This window comes from Pristiophorus japonicus, chromosome 10 (assembly GCF_044704955.1).
Source record: "Pristiophorus japonicus isolate sPriJap1 chromosome 10, sPriJap1.hap1, whole genome shotgun sequence".
Classification (NCBI taxonomy): Eukaryota; Metazoa; Chordata; class Chondrichthyes; family Pristiophoridae; genus Pristiophorus; species Pristiophorus japonicus.
This window is the reverse complement of record NC_091986.1, coordinates 135211339-135234269: the sequence shown is the minus strand read 5'-3', so window position 1 is coordinate 135234269 and position 22931 is coordinate 135211339. Positions and strand designations below refer to the sequence as shown.

Here is a 22931-nt window from a genome sequence, read left to right as displayed (position 1 = left end):
AAGATAATTGCATTTTGATTACTGCATCATTAATCAATAATGGTTCCTGATATTTTTGTGTGACAATATATAATCATTGCATTTTAATTATCATTTGCATTTTGTTTAAAAACTCCCACCATGTAATGTTCTCAAATTGACAATGAAGGAAGATTTTAGTTCCTTTGTAATAAACGCACATGACGACTAAATAAATGCCTTAACATTCTTACTATAGTGACTCCAATTAACCCTATACATTTCATTCACATAATACAAAAAAGTAAAACCAAGTCAAACATAGCAATGAGGAAATGAGATTGAAATGGAAAGCTGCAGAAAAAATTGTTTGGCAGAAGCCAAGTTCAATTCCTGCTGGGGGCAAGTAGGTTCTACTAATACTAAACAGATACTTCCAGTGAACACAGTACAGCTGGAATGTCCTTGGAGAGACTCGATTTTTTTGTTTGCCACCATTTGTCATCTCCTGTTCCCAGGGATCAACAATTTTCAGCATACAGATCAATATTCTCTCAGCTCAGACCTAATCTAAAGAGAGTTTCCCTGTGTTTCACCTTGGCTTACACCTAAACACAGACTTGCCCTTTTCTACAATCATTTTGCCGACGTGTGACAGCAATTTTTCATCCTTTGGTCAAAATTGGTGACAAAAGAGGGAATTATGGTTGCTGACATATCAAATGATAGATTTGACACATGGCATGCTGAGCTGGGAGTATTCACATGCCAAAGTAGAAAGACAGATAAGCAGCCTAATAGCTCTCCTGACATTGCTGTTTTTTTTTAAGCAAAACTACCTACGCCGAGTAGTTTTTCTGTAACTTTCTTAGGAAAGCAGGGAAATTGACATTTTGGGTCAAAGTGAATGTTTCCCTCAGCTCTGAATGACCAATTTTATTCTCCTTCTGTCAGCGTGGCATGGTAATCAATGAAGCCGGTTAGGAAATATTAACAAATAAAATCGTCAAGAGGGAAACAGATGGGACTTAGAAATGAAGCAGGCAATTTCTGAACAACATCAATGAATATGGCTTCAAAGGCTGAAATAAAACCAACATTATATTTTCAAACAGATCTTAATATGTTAATATGATCAGCAAGTGTTCGATCCTTCCCATATTAAGTATCTGTGGTGTAATGGCACAAAGGATCTTTTTATCACCGTGGTTGAAGTAAATTAATTCTTACAAAAACCAGTGTCATCTTGGAGATACAATGCTTGTTAGTTTCTTTCACACTGGTATTGGGGCAGAAATAGTGGCCAGAAACAGGACATAGCTCCAGGCCGAGGCTCAAGTTACTTTTTTTTACACACAAAAGCTTCTTTCAGAATCTAAACTAACAAAACAAGGAAGATTTTTTTTAAATTCCTACATGGCTTCCTTCATAGCATGTGTTCACATTTAAAATCCTGACCTCTGGTGTTGTGGCTTTCCATGAAAAGCTCAATTTAAAAATGTACAGTTTTTATGAACATTCTAAAGCAGAATTAAGTTGTATCATTTTAAATAATCTGTTGTAAAGATTACAAATATGAATACAGCATGACACTGACAGGGTTTTACTTTTAGCTTGAAATGTTATAACATTCATTTCACAGGTAGTAAAATTCTGAGAATGCAGGCTAATTTTGAATGACAGTGATTGTTGAAGGAGCTGTAGCTACAAATCTAAATTTAGTGACTGATAAATTTATCCCTGAACAAACTGAATGCAAATCCTATTTTCCACAAGGGTATGATACCCAAGTAATGACTACAAGCGTTGTATTTGATAACATTATGGTTTCAATTGATAATTTTAACATTATCAGGAAATGTATAAATTAAATTATTTACCACAACCTCTTTTAAATACTGTAAAGGGAGAATTTCAATTTAACAATTATGATTAATTGAGATGTAAATGATATTGGTAATTACTTGCAGTCAAACTGATTAGCTGTTCTGATAGTGTGCCCCTTTAAGCATGAGCACCCCAAGCTGCCTCTGTGTCCTTTGGACTGAACACATATTTCACACCTACTTCCCTTATAAGCATTCAGCATAGCCATGGGCGGGTGTGGGGGGGGGGGGGGGAGCATTAGGCCATTAATGCCTCCTCCAGATTATATGTCCAGCATTTGTCACATCATTCGCCCAGAATGTTTGATACTACTTGCTGATTTATTAAGTTAGTGGCTGTGTATTTGTAACTGCAATAATAGAATCAGTACATTTTTTAAAACTCCTTGGCAGACAATTTTATTTCAGAGTTGGGAGTGGGGAAATGACCCTGAGGTTACACCTTCATATAGCTTTAATAACTAGCATGGGATAGAAGTAATTGTTGGGGTTAACCGTTAGTTTGCTGGCAGAACCAAAAGAAGTAAAAATCTAGCCAATGTTTTAAATTTGAGCTTATTCAGAATGTGGTAAAAAAACATGGATATGATTGTCATAAAACCACAAACTCCAAGAGCTGTTTTATTACTGTAATATTAACCATATGCTTTGAAAATAAACAGCAAATACACAAGGTTAAGTAAAAAATAAAAATTGTGTTCTCTTTTCTCCAATCACCCACATTCTTTTTTATTATTTTAATCTTAATACTTTTTTTCTATTCAATCTGACCAATTTATTCCAATCCTTTCTAATATTTAAGTATCTGTTTCCTTTTCTTCTGGATCTCAACATCCATTTTGGAGTTGGAGAAACTTCTAAAATGCTGGACCAGACTTTACTAGTGACAATATTTGCGGACAAATGCTTAACATATGATATTCCTCTGTCCGCTATTTTAACATAGGCATTAATTCGTTTATTTTACATTTGCAAATGCCTCTGCTAAATTGGCGGACAAAGAAATATCTTATAAAAATATCAAGTGTACATACACTACTATCCAACAATAATTCTGGATTAGTGTCTTTAAAAGTGGCTTTGAGGCTCATAATATTGAGTTTGCCATCTCATAAACATGAGTAGATGATATATAAACCTTACCACAACAGAAGGGATGAGGCCAGGGAATTAGTAATGGGGAACATGGTGATGGCAGAAATTCTGAACAAATATTTTGTATTAGTCTTTACAGTAGAGGACACTAACAATATCCCAACAGTGGATAGTCAAGGGGCTATAGGGGGGAAAGAACTTAACACAAGCACTAAGAAGATGGTACTCAGTAAGATAATGGGACTAAAGGCAGATTAATCCCCTGGACCTGATGGTTTGCATCCTAGGGTCTTGAGAAGTAGCAGGGATAGTGGGTGCACTGGTTGTAATTTATCAAAATTCACTGGATTCTGGGGAGGTCCCAGCAGATTGGAAAACTTCAAATGTAACAGCCCTATTTAAAAAAGGAGGCAGACAAAAAGCGGGAAACTATTGACTAGTTAGCCTAACACCTGTGGCTGGGAAAATTTTGTAGTCCATTATTAAAGCAGTAGTAGCAGGATATTTGGAAAAGCATAATTCGGTCAGGCAGAGTCAGCATGGATTTATGAAGGGGTAGTCACGTTTGACAAATTTGCTGGAATTCTTTGAGGATGTAACGAACAGAGTGGATAAAGGGGAACCAGTGGATGTGGTGTATTTGGACTTTCAGAAGGCATTTGACAAGGTGCCACATAAAAGGTTACTACACAAGATAAAAGTTCATGGGGTTGGAGGTAATATATTAGCATGGATTGGCTAACTAACAGAGAACAGAGAGTCGGGATAAATGGTTCATCCTCGGGTTGGCAATCAGTAACTAGTGGGGTGTCGCAGGGATCAGTGCTGGGACCCCAACTATTTACAATCTATATTAACAACTTGGAAGAAGGGACCGAGTATAACGTAGCCAAGTTTACTGACGATACAACGATGGGAGGAAAAGCAATGTGTGAGGAGGACACAAAAAATCTGCAAAAGGACATAGACAGGCTAAGTGAATGGACAAAAAATTGGCAGCCGGAGTATAATGTTGGAAAGTGAGGTCACGCACTTTGGCAGAAAAAAATCAAAGAGCAAGTTATTATTTAAATGGAGAAAACGGGACCTGAGGGTCCTGGTGCATGAAACACAAAAGATACAGCAAGTGATCAAGAAGGCCAATGGAATCTTGGCCTTTATTGCAAAGGGGATGGAGTAGAAAAGCAGGGAAGTCTTGCTACAGCTATATAAGGTATTGATGAGGCCACACCTGGAATACTACGTGCAGTTTTGGTTTCCATATTTACGAAAGGATATACTTGCTTTGGAGGCAGTTCAGAGAAGGTTCACTTGGTTGATTCAGGAGATGAGGGGGTTGACCTATGAGGAAAGGTTGAGGAGGTTGGGCCTCTACTCATTGGAATTCAGAAGGTTGAGAGGTGATCTTATTGAAACGTATAAGATTATGAGGGGGCTTGACAAGGTGGATGCATAGAGAATGTTTCCACTGATGGGGAGTCTAGAACTGGGGGGCATAATCTTAGAATAAGGGGCTGCCCATTTAAAACTGAGATGAGGAGACATTTCTTTTCTCAGAGGATTGTAAATCTGTGGAATTCGCTGCCTCAGAGAAGCTGGGACATTGAATAAATTTAAGACAGAGATAGACATTTTCTTAACCGATAAGGGAATCGTCATCATCATCATCATCATCATAGGCGGTCTCTCGAAACGAGGATGACTTGCCTCCACGCCAAAAAAAGGACGAGTTCACAGGTGTTTCAATGAAGGACCTGAACTACATCCTGAAGGGCGGAAGATGCCTGTGCGTGAATTTTTTTAACGTGGAGTGGCCGCTGCTTACCAGCCACCACACGGGCTTGACAGAGCTAGGTCTTGGTCTAGTGGCAAGGATTACCCAAGATGATAAGGGAATAAGGGGTTATGGAGAGCGGGCAGGGAAGTGGACCTGTCCATGATCAGATCAGCCAAGATCGTATTAAATGGCGGAGCAGGCTCGTGGGGCTGTATGGCCTACTCCTATGTTTTCTTATGTTCTGATGTAAACTCATTGACAGCCCCTTGGTGCCCAATAGAACTCAGAAGAGCAATCTAAGGGTTAAGACTGGGGGATAAATATTAGAAGTGCTGGATTCCTATGTCTGCTGATAAGTGTGCTATATTTCCATTAATATCCGTACACTGGCTTCCAGGTTTATGCTCCAAAGCACTTCTGCTTCTATTTTAGTATTTTCTATTCTAACTAGTGAGGTTGTCAACATGGTGTTAACTTTTGCATAATTGTGGGTCAGCTTGTGTTATGGGTTTGTGTATTCTGGCAAGTGGTTTGAGACTATGCTGAATTCAGATTCAGGTCCCAGAATCGAAAGGACAATATGTAATTTATTCCTGCACCCAGTCGCTTGGCGTTCTGCAGCTGAATGCTGGCAAATTCAAGAACAAACCTGAGTGCCTTGAAACCCGATTTCAAATGGCTTTGGAGCTGTTTCCTTCAAAAGTGCACCATAACGGTGGGCCTGCCTTTGTAACCCAGCCTGATTGGTGTTCAAACACAACTTCTTGCTAATGAGTTTTTATCCCACTGGTTCTGTTTCTGGCTGCTGACTACAGTATCCCATGATGACTTTGAGTTCCATCTAGGGATGAGGGGAAAGTGGGTTAAAAAAGAGAAGAGCCAGGAAGATTTGTTCTTCCACATTGCAAATCATTTCTTGTTAATCCAAGAATAGCACCAATTGTGACCATGAAGAAATCTGGAACACAAATCACTCCAATAGGGAATGATCAGCCATGATCTTATCGAATGGTGGTGCAGGCTCGAAGGGCCAAATGGCCTACTCCTGCACCTATTTTCTATGTTTCTATGTTTTAATTCCTGAGCAGAAAAAAATCGAAGAGCAAGTTATTATTTAAATGGAGAAAAATTGCAAAGTGCTGCAGTACAGCGGGACCTGGGAGTCCTGGTGCATGAAACACAAAAGATTAGCAAGTGATCAGGAAGGCCAATGGAATCTTGGCCTTTATTGAAAAGGGGATGGAGTATAGAAACATAGAAAATACGTGCAGGAGTAGGCCATTCGGCCCTTCGAGCCTGCACCGCCATTCAATGAGTTCATGGCTGAACATGCAACTTCAGTACCCCATTCCTGCTTTCTCGCCATACCCCTTGATCCCCCTAGTAGTAAGGACTACATCTAACTCCATCTAAAAGCAGGGAAGTCTTGCTACAGTTATACAGGGTATTGATGAGGCCACACCTAGAATGCTGTGTACAGTTTTGGTTTTCGTATTTAAGAAAGGATATACTTGCTTTGGAGTCAGTTCAGAGAAGGTTCACTGGGTTGATTCCGGAGATGAGGGGGGTTGACTTATGAAGAAAGGTTGAGTAACTTGGGCCTCTCCTCATTGGAATTCAGAAGAATGAGAGGTGATCTTATCAAAACGTACAAGATTATGAGGGGGTTTGACAAGGTGGATGCAGAGAGGATGTTTCCACTGATAGGGGAGAGTCGAACTATGGGGCATAACCTTAGGATAAGGAGCCGCCCATTTAAAACTGAGATGATGAGAAATTTCTTCTCTCAGCCGGTTATAAATCTGTGGAGTTCGCTGCCTCAGAGAGCTGTGGAAGCTGGCTCATTGAATAAATTTAAGATCGAGATAGACAGTTTCTTAACTGATAAGGGAATAATGGGTTATGGGGAGCGGGCAGGGAAGTGGACCTGAGTCCATAATCAGATCAGCCATGATCGTATTAAATGGCGGAGCAGGCTCGAGGGGCCGTATGGCCGACTCCTGTTCCTATTTCTTGTGTTCTTATGTTAGCAAGAATTTGGGATTGACCTAGATGTCAACTACTTTGAAAAATCATGTAACTTGAAAGATTAAAATTAAATGACATTATATTTAGAAATGTGGGTTTCACAATCACTGACTGTGTAAAATTTTTAAATTTTTTGATTAATATTTTGTTGTCAACTAAAGTGCTTTAACAATGATCGGAAAAATTAAACAAAAATGTTAATGAATTATCAGTCAGATCTTATTAAAACTTCAAATGCTCATACTTAAAAAGACCTCAAATATCCCAGTGAATCTTGGTACGGATTAGTAAGAAGCATCATCATTGATTATTCATGTACTATGGAAGTTTTAAACATGTGTGACTACATACTGATATTTATACGAAAATAAATTATTCGTAAACATTCAAATTTCAGTTTAAAATTCAGTACAAATATTGTTCCATCTTCTTGTTACTGAAAGAAAATATAATTGAATTTTTCATATTCAAGCCAGTCATCCAAGCACCTTATTGGTTTGAACATGATCTGCTGAAGTAATGTTCCTAGCAGACCATTCATGATACAACTGTCAACTTAAAATGCCTAATGCAATAATTACAGCTTTCTCTCTTCCTTTCTTGCAATGTAGAAGAGTTTGTACATTTTGCTAGTGAAATGGCTCAGTGGTAGCACACTGTTATCTTTACATCATAATGTTGAGGGTTCAAGCTCTACTCCAGGACTTGAGTACATGTTTGAAGCTGAAGCTTCAGTATAACACTGAAAGAATACCACATCATCAGAGGTGCTGTCTTTCAGAAGAAGTTGGCTTGTTTATGCCCACTTAAAATAACGCATGGCACTATTTGAAGATGAACTCAAAGAAGTTCTTCTTTTGCCCTGGCCAACATTTCTCTCAACTAACATCACCAAAACAGTATTCCTGGTTATTCATCTGATTGCAATTTGTAAGACCCCGCTGTGTGTAAATTGGCTGTTGCATTTGAATACATCACAACATTGACGACACTTTAAATTACTTTATTGGCTGTATAGCACTTTGAGGCATCCTGAGAGAGGTGAAAGCTGTTATATAAATGCTATTTCTTTCTTTTGTAACTCATGCTTTTGAAGACCCATGCTGTATATTTTCCTGTAGATAACGTGCACTTAGTGCGTACTACAAATGGACTTTGCTTAATTTTAATAGAATATGAAGTGAGGTTGTACAAACTTGGATAAAGTGCAGGAATTCATGATACAATTGAAGTGAAATCAATGCCTATTTCATATATTTGGTATAGATAACAAACAGGGCTGAAAACTTGTCACACCATTGTTATGGTGCAGAAATTCCATAACATAATGGTGTGAGTGACTTACGCCATAATTTCCTGGGACTTAAAAGCTGCTCTACAGGGACCCTTGCCGAAAAAGTTGAACAATTCATAATCATAGCTCCGCCCCCAATAAATTCAATGGCGAGATCGAGTTTGCTGAATTAACTCCATTGTGATCGTCACAGCCACTTAGACCATTACAGAATGGCACCGGAGGGCTAGAGGCATGTTTGGTGCAATTATAGGAATCATACTTTATTGTTGAAATTAAGAAATAATTGTCTTGCCCTCGTTAATTGCTTTTTATTACTTAGTGGTGCATTTCTGACAGTGTTTACGATTATTAATGCAAAGTGCAAGGCTGCAGGAATTATATATATATTGTGTTCCTAACACAGATGAGACTGCACACAGGGGGGTTAAAGTAACAGTGACCTCAGTCTTTATTAAGACACTCCAGAGTGAGGAACAGGCCTTAGAAGTTGGCTGAAATACAGTGCTCCCAAGGGATGCTAGGATCCCTTGGGACTTCAGGAGATGCACTCCCTGGTGGCGGAACATGGCAGTGCATGCTTTACAGATGCACAACATCACTTCCCCCCAAAAATCAAAGTGAAAACTATTTACAAGGTGAGGCGGTCGGGAGCCTTTTTTCCCTGGTGGACCGCATCAGTACAAATGTCTGTGCCATCGCTGGGTTGACATGTTGTTGGCCCTGCAGGGCTGCTGGGTGAGCCTGATCTTGCTGGGCTGTTGGGCATGGGGTACGATTTCCTGGTCCAACGTGATTTCATTGATCCATTGGGTGTGTGTTGTGGGCTCTTAAAAGGTGGTGTCTGCTGTGGGTTGTTCAGGGCAGTCTGTAAACCGCAGCCTCGTTTGGTCCAGGTGCTTTCTGCAAATTTGTCCATTGTCTAGTTTGACTACAAACACCCTACTCCCTTCTTTAGCTATCATCATGCCCGCGATCCACTTGGGACCATGTCCATAGTTTCGCACATACACACGGTCATTCAGATCAATTTCCCGTGACACAGTGGCGCGACCATCGTTTACATTTTGTTGCTGCCGCCTGCTCTCTGCCTGATCATGCAGGTTGGGATGAACCAGCGAGAGTCTGGTTTTAAGTGTCCTTTTCATGAGTAGCTCAGCTGGGGGCACCCCTGTGAGCGAGTGGGATCTCGTGCGGTAGCTGAGCAGTACTCGGGACAGGCGGGTTTGGAGTGAACCTTTTGTTTGATTGTTTGTACTGCCCGCTCTGCCTGCCCATTGGAGATTGGTTTAAACGGGGCCGAGGTGACATGTTTGATCCCACTGCGGGTCATGAATTCTTTAAATTCGGCACTGGTGAAACATGACCCGTTGTCACTGACCAGTATGTCAGGCAGGCCATGGGTGGCAAACATGGCCCTCAGGCTTTCAATGGTGGCGGTGGCGGTGCTTCCCAACATTGTTTCACATTCAATCCATTTTGAAAAAGCATCCACCACCATAAGGAACATTTTACTGAGAAACGGGCCCGCATAGTCGACATGGATCCTCGACCATAGTCTGGAGGGCCAGGACCACAAACTTAGTGGTGCCTCTCTGGGCGCGTTGCTCAACTGAGCACATACGCTGCATTACCGTACACAGGACTCTAAGTCAGAGTCGATACCGGGCCACCATACGTGGGATCTGGCTATTGCTTTCATCATTACTATACCTGAGTGTGTGCTGTGGAGATCCAAGATGAATGTCTCCCTGCCCTTTTTGGGTAATACTACGCGGTTACCCCACAACAGGCAGTCTGCCTGAATGGACAGCTCATCCTTACGTCGCTGGAACGGCTTGATTAACTCTTGCATTTCAACGGGGATGCTGGCCCAGCTCCCATGCAGTACACAGTTTTCTACTAGGGACAGCAGAGGATCTTGGCTGGTCCAATTCCTAATCTGGCGGGCTGTGACAGGTGATTTATCATTTTTAAATGCATCCATGACTATCAACAAGTCTGCGGGCTGCACCACCATCAACAAGTTTGCAGGCTGCGCCATTTCCACCCCCCGTGGTGGGCAATGGTAGCCGACTGAGAACATCCGCACAGTTCTTGGTGCCTGGACTGTGGCGGATGGTATAGTTATACGCTGACAGCGCGAGTGCCCACCTTTGTATGCGGGCTGGGGCATTCGTATTTATCCCCTTGTTTTCAGTGAACAGGGATGTGAGGGGCTTGTGATCGGTTTCCAGCTCAAATTTGAGGCCAAACAGGTACTGATGCATTTTCTTTACCCCGAACACACATGCTAATGCCTCTTTCTCAATCATGCTGTAGGCCCTCTTGGCCTTAGACAAGCTCCTGGAGGAATAGGCGACAGGTTGCAACTTCCCCGCAATGTTAGCTTGTTGTAATACACACCCGGCTCCATACGACGATGCATCACATGCGAGCACAAGTCTTTTACACGGGTTATACAATACAAGCAGCTTGTTGGAGCATAAAATGTTTCTGGCTTTCACAAAAGCAATTACTTGTTTTTTTCCCCCATACCCAGTTCTCACCTTTACGCAATAACACATCTAGGGGCTCTAAGAGGGTGCTTAACCCCAGTAGGAAGTTACCAAAATAGTTGAGGAGTCCTAGGAATGACCGCAGCTCCGTGACATTCTGTGGCCTGGGCGCATTCCTGATAGCCTCTGTCTTAGGCGTCTGTGGGCCGAATGCCGTCCGCCGCGATCTTTCTCCCCAAAAACTCCACTTTTGTTGCCATGAAGACGCATTTCGACCTTTTCAGCCGTAGCACTACGCGATCCAGTCACTGGAGAACCTCCTCCAGATTTTGTTGGTGCTTGACGGTGTCCCGACCCATAACCAATATGTTGTCCTGAAAAACCACCATGCGTGGTACCGACTTGAGTAGGCTCTCCATGTTTCTATGGAAGATCGCTGCAGCCAACAGAATTCCAAATGGGCATCTGTTGTAGATGAACAGTCCCTGGTGCGTGTTGATGCAGGTGAGGCCCTTCGAAGACTCCTCCAGCTCCTGCGTTATGTAGGCCGAAGTCAAGTCGAGCTTGGTGAACGTCTTGCCTCCTGCCAGCGTCACAAATAGGTCGTCTGCCTTAGGTAGCGGGTATTGGTCCTGTAGCGAGAAATGATTAATAGTTACTTTATAATCGCTGCAAATCCTGACCGTGCCATCACTTTTGAGTACGAGAACAATCGGGCTGGCCCACTCGCTGAATTCCACTGGGGAGATGATGCCCTCGCGTTGCAGCCTGTCCAGCTCGATTTCCACTCTCTCCCTCATCATGTGAGGTGCCGCTCACGGCTTGTGGATCCGCACCTTTGCCCTGGAAAAGTTTCCAATGCCTGGCTCAAAAAGGAAAGGAAATTTGTTAAGAACCTGGGTACATGAGGCCTCATCGACATGTGATAGCGCTCGGATGTCATCCCAGTTCCAGCGGATTTTGCCCAGCCAGCTCCTTCCAAGCAGTGCGGGGCCATCGTCCGGGACAATCCAGAGTGGCAGTTCATGCACCGTGCACTCGTAGGTGACGTTGACCATGGCGCTGCCCAGGACAGTGATAAGCTCTTTGGTGTACGTTCTCAGTTTCGTGTGGATGGGGCTCAGGGCTGGTCTGAGTGCCTTGTTGCACCACAGTCTCTCAAACATCTTTTTACTCATGATGGATTGGCTAGCACCAGTGTCCAGTTCCATGGCTACGGGTAAGCCATTCAATTTTACATTTAGCATTATAGGTGGACATTTCGTCGAAAATGTGTGCACCCCATGTACTTCAGCATCTGCCTCCTCTCTCTGAGGCTCAAAATTGCTTTGATCCACCATGGACCGATCTTCCTCTGCCACATGGTGGTTAGCAGGTTTTGCAGAGCTTGCAGCTCGTCTGCAAGCTCGTTGAAGGTGCCCCATTGTTCCACAGCTCCTGCAAACATACCCTTTGAAGCAGCATGAATAAGCTGAATGGAAGACTCCACAATGCCAACAAGGTGTGAATTGCCTTGCATTCCTCCTTTGTTGCGGACTCTGAGACATCTGGGTCACCTGAGGCCTGCTGGCAGTTGCAGACTTGTGGTTTCTGTCCTGTACATTTCTGCTCGCAAACGCAGTTCCAGTTAATTTATGAACATTGCTAGCACTTGTGTGCTGAGAGATTTGTTTGGTGTTATCACTGGTGGACATAAACGCCTGTGCTATCGCAATGGCCGACTGTCTCTAAAGTCAAACGTTTTCGTGGGATGGTCTCGTGGCCTATGCCCAGCACAATAAAGTCTCTGAGCATTTGCTCCAGGTAGCCATCAAACTCACATTGTCCTACAAGTTCGCCTTAGCTCAGCGACGTAGCTCGCCACTTCCTGACCTTCAGATCGCTGGCATGTGTAGAACCGATACCTTGCCATCAGCATGCTCTCCTTCGGGTTAAGATGCTCCTGAACCAGTGTACACAGCTCCTCATACGACTTATCTGTGGGTTTCACTGGAGCCAGAAAGTTCTTCATGAGGCTGTAGGTTGGTGCCCCGCAGACCGTGTGGAGGACCACTCTCCTTTTTGCAGCACTTCCTTCTCCGTCCAGCTCGTTGGCTACCAAGTACTGGTCTAGCCATTCGACATAGGCTTCCCAGTCCTCACCCTCCGAGAACTTCTCCAGGATGCCCACAGTTTGCTGCATCTTTGCATTGGATTCGTATAATCGTCACCAGTTATTGTGTTCCTAACACAGATGAGACAGCACACAGGCAGGTTAAAGTAACAGTGACCTCAGTCTTTATTTAGGCACTCCAGAGTGAGGAACAGGCCTTAGGGGCTGGCTTATATACAGTGCTCTCAAGGGGTGCTGGGATCCCTTGGGACTTCAGGGGATGTGCTCCCTGGTGACGGAACATGGGAGAGCATGCTTTACAGATACACAACAATATATATCTGGCGGGAGCAGGTTGCCAGTCCCTAGCCTTAATCCACCATTTGAATGTGACTTTTTTAATTTGTAATTTGGATTGTTAACCCTATCTGTTGTGAATGTGGTTGTTCTTGATCAAAATGTGACCATTCGGCCTTATTAAAATCCAAATGATAAATCAGAAATAGCTCTGTGATTACAGACTGCTTGAGCAACTGAAGACTAAAAGTCTCTGGTTTCCATGTTGTTTGTACAACCTCATTGGGAAGGGTTGTGTCACGTTTCTTTCTAGTGAACCAACAAGACAGATATAAAAACAATCCTTAAAGTTAATCAGCACTTTATAAATTGAATTTGTGCTTGTTTCTGCCGTCAGTGCAATCTTCAACTATCTATTTTAAAGACTTACGAACCGAAGTAGCATCACATCGCAATGGGCTTTTACTCAGGCCATTGACCATGCTATTCCTGATCCGATGCTATGCTCACTGCTGTGCATTCTAATTACTTGCCCAGCAAATTGTGGTGTTAATTAACCACTGGACAATTGTGCAGCACAACAGCTAAGTAATGGTGTCCGTCACCAATATCGCTATTGCCATGAAGATTCATCAGTTCCACATGAGCCAGTGATAATATGAATGTGATATTCCCTATTTTGTTTCTTTCATTCAAAAAATGAATATCTTAGTATTATTGAACATACCACTATTATTAAGCAAACATTATTTTAAAACAAATTTCTGCATATATATTTAACAAAGACTAATAGTGATTTATATTCTAAATACATCGTTTATTAGCCAAAAAGTAATCATCTGTAGTGCCTCCAAATATTCATCAAATAATAAGTTTGCATTTTCAGAACTATGTTTATTAACCAAAACTAATGTTGATATAATAGTTCATGAATTTTTTTTGACTTAAACAGTTTCACACAGTCAGTTGTTTCACTGTCGTGGGTTAACACAATGCTTGCAGAATTGTTTAGATTCATATTCTTTAATAATATGAAATGTCACGGTGACACCTTCCCATACTCACACACTGTAGCTTAAAATATTAGGTATCAAGGAATAATGAGACTAAGATATGCAGTGGCATATACCATGCATTCTTTCCCAGCCTCATGAAAATTGAGCTGTATCTGTAATGGAACAGGTCAGGTGAAAAACAGGTGAAGGAGAGCGCTGGAAGTTAGGACAAAGAAACCTGCTATTGCACAACTTTCATTCATCAAAAATATTTGCCTTAAAGTATAAAAAGTAGTAATGCCTGCGATTGGTGTTTCATAACTAAGACTTTTAAACACTTCGGGCTAGAAATTCGGCAATTTTGCGACCGGTTTTTTGGTGCTATTTCACCTTTTTCGGCGAAAACCCGGTCAGCGGAAAATTCAGAGATGTTTTGCGGCGGCGGTTTTCAAATACCGCTGGAGAGCGGAACACCGCCAGAGAGCGGAACACCGGCGGAGAGCGGAACACGGAACACCGCCGGAGAGCGGAACACCGCCGGAGAGCGGAACACGGAACACCGCTGGAGAGCGGAACACCGCCATGCAAGATTCAAAATATCACTTTCGCCAAAAGTTTGGCTCACAGCGCACCCGTATTTAGTGCGAAAAAGACTCCCAGGGAAAAAGCTGCATTGCAGCCCTTGGAGCAGCAGTAGATATGAAGATCTGCAAAAAAGGAAAGTTAAAGTTTTTATTTTTTAATTCTTTTGCAGCGATTTGCTAGATAAGTGTCTTGTAAATGTTTTGTGAATCTTTTTTGCGATTTATTTTTAGGTGTCTTTCCGCCCTCGCTCGGCCCAACTCACAGTGGTATCGGCCTCGGACTAAATTTGGCGAGGGTCGCAGTTTGCGCCGCGAATCCTCGTGCAACGCCGGTTTTTACCACTGCGCAAATTAAACCTTGAATTTACGGCTTCATAGCGATAACGATAATTCTGGCGAAAAAATAAGTTATCGCCGAGAATCGAATTTCTAGCCCAAAATTCGTACTTAATACGTTCAAAAGATTAAAACAATCTGGGTGGTGTTAAATTAATCTGCGTTACTGCAGGGACCAAGTTCCTCATCACTCGATATTGATTCTTAGGTATTGTAGCAGAGTCATTTTTCTGTTGCTGTGGGACAATATTTTTCACCAATGACTAGTCTAGAACTTTTTCTGTACATACAAATACTTTGCCAAGTCTTCAAATCTCTCGTTATGTATTGGATTTTCAGCTGCTATAAAAGACCCCAAATTTATTATTTAAAAATGTTAAAGGACTTCAGCAAGCACATTATAAACTATATTAATCAGTCAATCAAGATTATGATGCACAAAGATATCAGAAAATTAATAATCTAAGTTTTACAAGGCACCGAGATTCGCTTATATGTACAAAATAGCAAATACAGGTTATAAACTGTAGCAGGCATTGGCAAACATCGATCATAAGATGCATGAGTACATGAGTTAAAAACTATTTTATCATAGAATGATAGAATGGTTACAGTATGGAAGAAGCCCGTGCCAGCTCTTTCCAAAGGCACCTCAGGTAGTCCCACTCCCCCGCCCTTTCCCCGTAGCCCTGCAAATGTTTTTCTTTCAGGGACTTACCCAACACCCTCTTGAAAGCCATGATTGAATCTGCCTCCTCCACCCTTTCTGGCAGTGCATTCCAGATCCTAACCACTCGCTGCGTAAAAAAGTTTTTCTTATATTGCCTTTGGTTCATTTGCCAATTACCTTAAATCTATGACCTCTGCCTTCTGCCAATGGGAACAATGGGCCAAAAATTGCGGTCTTGCCGGGTCCGTACGAAGTGTGCACACACCTGGTGAGGCCTCACAAAAGCCGGTTCTCGGGGCACGATGGGCATGCACCGAGAACCGGCTTTTCCGATCTGTCAAGATTTCTTCTGACAGAATCCATGCATCCCCAGGAGAAGGACATCTGCGCGGCAGAGATTAGGCTATTTGCCCAACTCATGCCCAGCGAATGTCCTTCAACCTTTTACACTTGGTAAAAGCAGGCATATAGTCTACTTTTACCAGCATAACACTTTTAAAACATATATAAAATTAAATTAAGTTATTCATTTTTATATTAAAATCCTGTCCATTCAGGCAAGTTTATTTTTAACCCTATTAAAACACACAAACATTTTTTCCAAAAAAAAATGTTTTTTCTAAAGCATTTAATTATGTTTAATTTCAATTAATTTAAATATGAGAGGTGTAATTTTTATTTATTATGCTGTGTTTTTTGTTTTAGGAGGGTTTTCTCATTGATAGAGTTTCCATTTTTATCAATGAGAATACTACCTAGTGATTGGTGGTCCAGACATTTCCGTCCACATGGGAATGTCATCTTCCCGTATGCTGCACAGAGAATGGAGGCCTCCAACCGGAATCCTATGTTGTCCGGGACCACCAGGTATTTTCATTAAAAATTTTCGGGTCGGAGGTGTTCGTCTGAAGGAAGTCTTGAATTGCAATTTTTCCCCCAGTTTCTCTCTATCTACTCTGTCCAGATCCCTTATGATTTTGAACACCTCTATCAAATCTGCTCTCAATCTTCTCTGCTCTAAGGAGGACAACTCCAGCTTTTCCAGTCTATCCACGTAAATGAAATTCCTCATCCCTGAAATCATTCTCGTAAATCTTTTCTGCACCCTCCCGAAGGCCTTTACATCCTTCCTAAAATGCGGTGACCAGAATTGGACACAGTACTCTAGTTGAGGCCAAACCAGCTTTTTATACAGGTTCATCGAGTCCATGAATCCACCTCTATTCATGAAGCCAAGAAGCCCGTAAGCTTTTTTAACTACTTTCTGAACCTGCCCTGCCCCACCTTTAACAATTTGTGCACATATACCTCTAGGTCTCTCTGCTCATGCACCCCCTTTAGGATTGTACCCGTTCGAAAGAATAAGGAGAGGAAATATAAACTATCAAAATGTATCACTTCACACTTTTCTGCATTAAATTTCATCTGCCACGTACCCACCCATTTCACCAGACTCTCTATGTCCTCTTGAAATCTATCACTATCCTCCTCACTGATCACTATATTTCCAAGTTTTATGTCATCTGCAAATTTTGAATTTGTCCACCCACATCCAAACCATTAATATATATCAAGGAAAGCAGTGATTGTAGAACCGACCACTGGGGAACACCACTATGTACCTTCCTCCAGTCCGATAAACAATCGTGCACCAATACACTCGGTTTCCGGATACTTAGCCAATTTCGTATCCATATTGGGGCCTCAGCAAGCTTGATTCATAAAATGAAGGGAAGCATCATATTTACTGAAAGTTATGTTTACTTTGTATATTTGTAATAATATTAAATTTAACAGACTTGAAAAGCTTTCACCACATTAATATCACAGACCATAAAACTAACGTAAAATTAAAGTTAAAGGGAGATATTTTGTGAGTAATTAATCAGGAAACACTTTCTCACAGTTCTTTTTGCCTGCTTAATAAGGATAGAGGCAACCAGAAAATGACAAAGATTATATGAAAATTAAGCTTATATTTATTTGCTATACATAATACCGTTTTGATCATTATATGTTGCATCATTCCTGAATTTAAACATTTATTTGAATTCTTGTGTATGTACATCCACTTGTGGTTGAACGTATAGCCAATCCCCTTGTGCCCATGCTTGCATGTATGTGCATCCTATTGTATCTGCGTGCATGTATATGTTACCTGGGAACTCTTGAGTAGCTTGTGTTTCAAGGGTTAACTAAAGAAGAAATGAATAAACTGGTGATGCAGTGCTTACCAGCTCCCACTGTGCAGGCCACAAAGGGTCATTGAACTGCAGTGCATTTTCTTTTTTACTTTCTGACTCCAATACTTTGAAGATTGCTGTAGGGATAACCTCATTCTTCTCTCGCTCTGGAAACCACATGGAAAGATCAGTCACTCCTCTTATTTTGTAATTCAAATCTAGCAAAAAATGATTTTTCCATGTAACGTTTAAAACACTTTAATGAAATGACACAACAATTTTGTTGACATTAAAATGCCCAGAATTTTTAAAACCATCCCACCACACACATATACAAAAGATTCTTTAGCAATATAGGCGAGCAATGATACAGCGTCCTGTCATTGTACAAATGCTTAGCCGTTGGTATCAATTCCCTGTCAGCTGCTTTAATGCACAAGTTAACCCTTTCATTTAAAAGTTTAATGCCTCTAAATCAGACAGGAGAATTTGATACAAACACATGAAAGCTTCATATGATAATGTCGCACAATGTCATTTCCAGAGTTCCGTTTACACAGAATGTCAAATAAGTAAAAACCTGCTGACATGGAATATTATTTTTTTAAAGTACCACAGCACATATTCAATTGTTTTACATTTCACCTACTCTGTGCTTTTAATGGAAGTTGCCATTTGTAGAAGCAAAGCCTTTAACTGTGAAGGCCTTCACATAAATTAGGGTCTTATGACATAAAAGGAACCTGTGCATACTTTTCATAAAATACCCCAAATCTCCTAGCTTTTTTCTGAAAATGAAGAGCATTTAGAATAAAAGGGAACAGTTTGAGACCTAAAACTGCCAGTCCACCAGATCACAGAAAAAGATAGGTACTTTTATTTATTTGTTCTACCAATTTTTTTTTCATCCTTTCCTGAAGACATAGGGCTAGAAATTGCATTGCCTTACCGCCCGGTTTCTGGGCAGTATTGGCCATTGTAGGCGATAACTGGGTCGGCGAGAAATTGCCCAGCTGAGTTATGCCGACGATTTTGAGGTACCGCTGGCGTGCACCATCCACAGATCGCCATTGTGTGATATTTGGCTCAGCGGTGACCCGTAGGTAAATATTTTTAAAAACACCCACAAGAATCAGCGGAGCTGGGCAGTAGATGAGTAGCTCTGCAAGAAAAAGGTTAGTAATTGGTTTTTTACTCATTATTTTAAAATTCTGTTGTGGTGATTTAGGTTATGAGGATCTTGAGAATGTTTTGATGATTTTTAAAAAATATATATTTTTAGTGTTTTTCTCCTCCTAGGCCCAACCGGCAGCCTTGAGGTAAATTTTTGGTGAATTTTTTATTTATCACCCATTTTCTTTAAGAACCGCTCAATCGACCCTAAATTGCATTTTTTCACCGAGAATCGGTGTGCAATGCCCAATTTTTCACTAGCCGGATTTTTTTCTTTTTTGGGGGAAGTTTTCACCGGTGATAATCTTGGGAATCTTAGTAGTATTTTGGCCAGCAATCGGGCACTGGCAGGTTGGTAGGAAATTCTAGCCCACAGACTCATGCTGTGCTACACTTCCTGAGGCATGGAAAGCCTTCCGTTATCTCAGCCAAGTGGCCGTTCTTCGGGTGTGAGTGTCGGTGGGCAATGTAGGATGTGTTTATTTGCAACAGAAAAATGTTCTGATTGGGTCCCCTTGATCGAATGCCCTGATTGCTGATTGATCCCCTTGGAGGATAAGACACACACAGCAGTTTCTCTGGAATGTGTAATTAGAACCACCCTGCCTGCATAATCAGTGACTTTGCAAAGTGTATTTTGAGCAATTCTGACTGCCAAGTCTCTCTCTCCCACCGCCTCCCCCCCGTCTCTCTCTTCCCATCCGCCCAGTCTCTTCCTCACCCCCCCACCCAATCTCTCTCTCTCCCCCCACCCCTCAGTCTCTCTCTCTCCTCAATCTATCTCTCCATCTACCCCGAGTCTATCTCTCTCTCACTCCAGTCTATCTCTCTCTCTCCCCAGTCTCTCTCTCTCACTCCAGTCTATCTCTCTCTCTCCCCAGTCTCTCTCTCTCTCTCACACTCCAGTCTATCTCTCTCTCTCCCCCAGTCTCTCTCCCTCTCTCTCTCCCCCCCCCGTCTATCTCTCTCTCCCCCCTGCCCCCAGTCTATCTCTCTCTCTGCCCCCATACATGTCTATCTCTCTCTCCCCCCCATACAGTCTATCTCTCCCTCTCCCCAGTCTAACTCTCTCTCCCCCCCCACAGTCTCTCTCTCTCTCTTCCCCCCCAGTCTATCTCTCTGTCCCCCCAGTCTCTCTCTCTTCCCCCCAGTCTCTCTCTCTTCCCCCAGTCTCTCTCTCCTATCAGTCTCTCTCTCCCCCAATCTATCTCTCTCTCCCCCAGTTTATCTCTCTCTCCTCCCACAGTCTATCTCTTTCTCCCTCTCCCCCCCGCCCCGCCCCCCAGTCTATCTCTTTCTCCCCAGTCTCTCTCTCCTCCCCCCCAGTCTATCTTTCTCCTCCCAGTCTCTCACTACCTCTGATTTTTTGTCTCCCACAGAAGGTCATGAAAATGTTTGTGTAGATAATCACAGCGATATTTTAGGCAAAAGCCTAAATCAGCAAAGCAATGTGATCGGCAGCAGCTCTGGGCTCCTCACGATGCAGGCTGCACTTCCGGTTTCGAGGAGTCTGCGCATGTGCGGGACTGAAGGGGTGCAGAGTTCAGGGCAGTCGAGCGCATGCTTAGCACGTTGGGGGCGGAGTCTTGGGCACACATGCAGAGGAAGAAACAAAAAACTGTTGCAAATAATCACTCCGGGCAATGTAACTATTGAGGTTGGGGGAGGCATCACAGCCGAGCTCACTTTTGTCTTTACCGACATCCACAAACGTGCTCTCCAGCAGGAATAGAAACTCTGAACAACTTTTTCCCTCTCTGACCTAGGAACAGGAATTGGCCATTCAACCCCTCAAGCCTGCTCCACCATTCAATGGGACCATGGTTGATTTGTATCCTAACTCCATTTACCTGCCTTGACTCCATATTCCTTAATACAGTTGACCAGCAAAAATCTATCGCTCTCAGATTTAAAATTACGGAGTGACTCCTGCCAATGAATCAGAAGCTACTGGAAGCTGTGCAGAAGCATTCTGTGCATAACTATCAGGTCCCATATTTACAAAACAACATTCACAACAGACGGAGGTCTCCGTAAATGCCAGCTCTAGCAGTTTTTTCCCCTGTTGGAAATAATTTTATTATAAAGAAATGCAAATAAAATTTAAAACGTGCATCATTTTGGCATTAGCAATTTGATGTATAAACATGCAACTAGCAGGATAATGTTCAAAGCCTTGTCTGCCCGACTGCCTTTTTGCATTAGAGACGGTTCCATATTGAAAATAGCTGAGATTCCTTAGCCAAAAGCTCCAGGCTCAACTTTATCTCAAGTTTTATATGTTTCTCTTTTTTTTTAAATTATCTTTCCTATCATCTAAGCAGGGTGCATGCTTTTAAACCTGCAAAGTCTTCCCATCCAAATACTTACATCGAATCGTGGTCATTAGCATTTTACACGCATTACTGTCCTTTCCTAAACCTTTGGGGACTGTGGCTACATTTGAGAATCAGGGATGTGATTTATTCTAGTGACCGGCAAAACTAAGACAATTTCCATTCTATCAAAATGTCTGCTGACTACGAAGTCCAGCTAGAACAACCAAGAGACCTTTGGAACTGCGCACGCGCAATGACTTTATGTCGATGGCAGCAGTCGGGTCCTTAAAATTATTAATTGAATTAGCATCTACTGTTTTTTTTGTAGAAGAGAGTTCCACATTTCTAACCTTTGTGCGAAGAATTGTTTCCTAACTTCTCTCCTGATTGGCTGGGCTCCAATTTTAAGGTTATATCCCCTGGTCCTAGACACCCCCACCAATGGAAATAGCTTCTTTCTATCTACCCTATCAATTCCTTTCAAAATCTTAAAAACCTTGATCAAATCACCCTTTAACCCACTATATTCCAGTGAATACAAGCAGTGTTTATATAATCGCTCCTCATAATTTAACCCTTAGATCCCTGTTAACATTCTGGTGAATCTGCATTGCACTCCTTCCAATCTTCCTCGGTTGCAGTGCCCAGAACTGTACACAGTAGTTCAGATGTGGGCTAACCAGGGCTTTGGATAGTAGGAGTAAAATATCTTTCCCTTTATATACTCGCCCTCTCGATATAAAGGCGAGCATTCCATTACCCTTTTTGATTATTTTTTGCAACTGACCACTACATTTTAGTGATCTGTTTATCTGTTTACATGAACCCCTATATCTCTTTGGATCCCCACTGTTCCTAGATTTTCACCAGATAAAAAAATACTTGGATCTATCCTTTCTTGGTCCAAAATGGATGACCTCACACTCACCTGTACTGAAATCCATCTACCACAGTTTTACCCACTCACTTAATCTATCAATATCTCTTTGTAATGTTATGCTTCTGTCTACACTACTTGCTATACCACCTACCCTTGTGTCATGATGACAATTGCAATGTCCCAATTCAGATCAGACAACTCAGCACAAACTGTGGCACAAATCTTAGACTTTCCTGATGCTGCGGCAAACCAGGTAATGCATTTAACTGCTGAGCCACTGATAATAATAATAACTTTTATTTATATAGTGCCTTTAACGTAGTAAAACGTCCCAAGGTGCTTCAAAACAGGGTTACAGACAAACAGATAAATTTGACAGATAAATCCGAGCCACAGAAGAAACTAAGGCAGACGATCAAAAGCTTGTTTAAAGAGGTAGGTTTTAACGAATGCCTTAAAGGAGGAAAGAGCGATAGAGAGGCATAGAGGTTTAGGGAGGGAGTTCCAGAGCTAAGGGCCCAGACAGCTGAAGGCACGTCCACCGATGGTTGAGCAGTTATAATGAGGGATGTTCAAGAGGCCAGACTTTGAGGAGCGCAGAAATTTTGTGGGATTGTGAGGCTGAAAAAGATTACAGAGATAGGGAGGGGCAAGTTCATGGAGTGAGTTGTAAACATGGATGAGAATTTTGAAATCGAGGCGTTGTTTAACTGGGAGCCAATGTAGGTCAGAAAGCACAGGGGTGATGGGTGATCTTGACTTGGTGTGGGTTAATACACGGGCTGCTGAGTTTTGGATGACTTTAAGTTTACGTAGTGTGGAATGTGGAAGGCCGGTCAGGAGTGAGTTGGAGTAGTCAAGTCTAGA

At 42.1% G+C, this 22931-nt stretch overlaps 1 protein-coding gene across 1 annotated transcript in view; it reads right to left on the bottom strand.

Annotated features, from left to right (window-relative positions):
- LOC139274800 (PC3-like endoprotease variant B) overlaps positions 1-22931 on the bottom strand; it is a 994028-nt gene that overhangs the window by 634058 nt on the left and 337039 nt on the right. The window contains exon 4 of the mRNA XM_070891493.1: positions 17745-17860. Within this exon, the coding sequence (XP_070747594.1) occupies positions 17745-17860 (116 nt within the window). The remainder of the gene's footprint in view (positions 1-17744; positions 17861-22931) is intronic.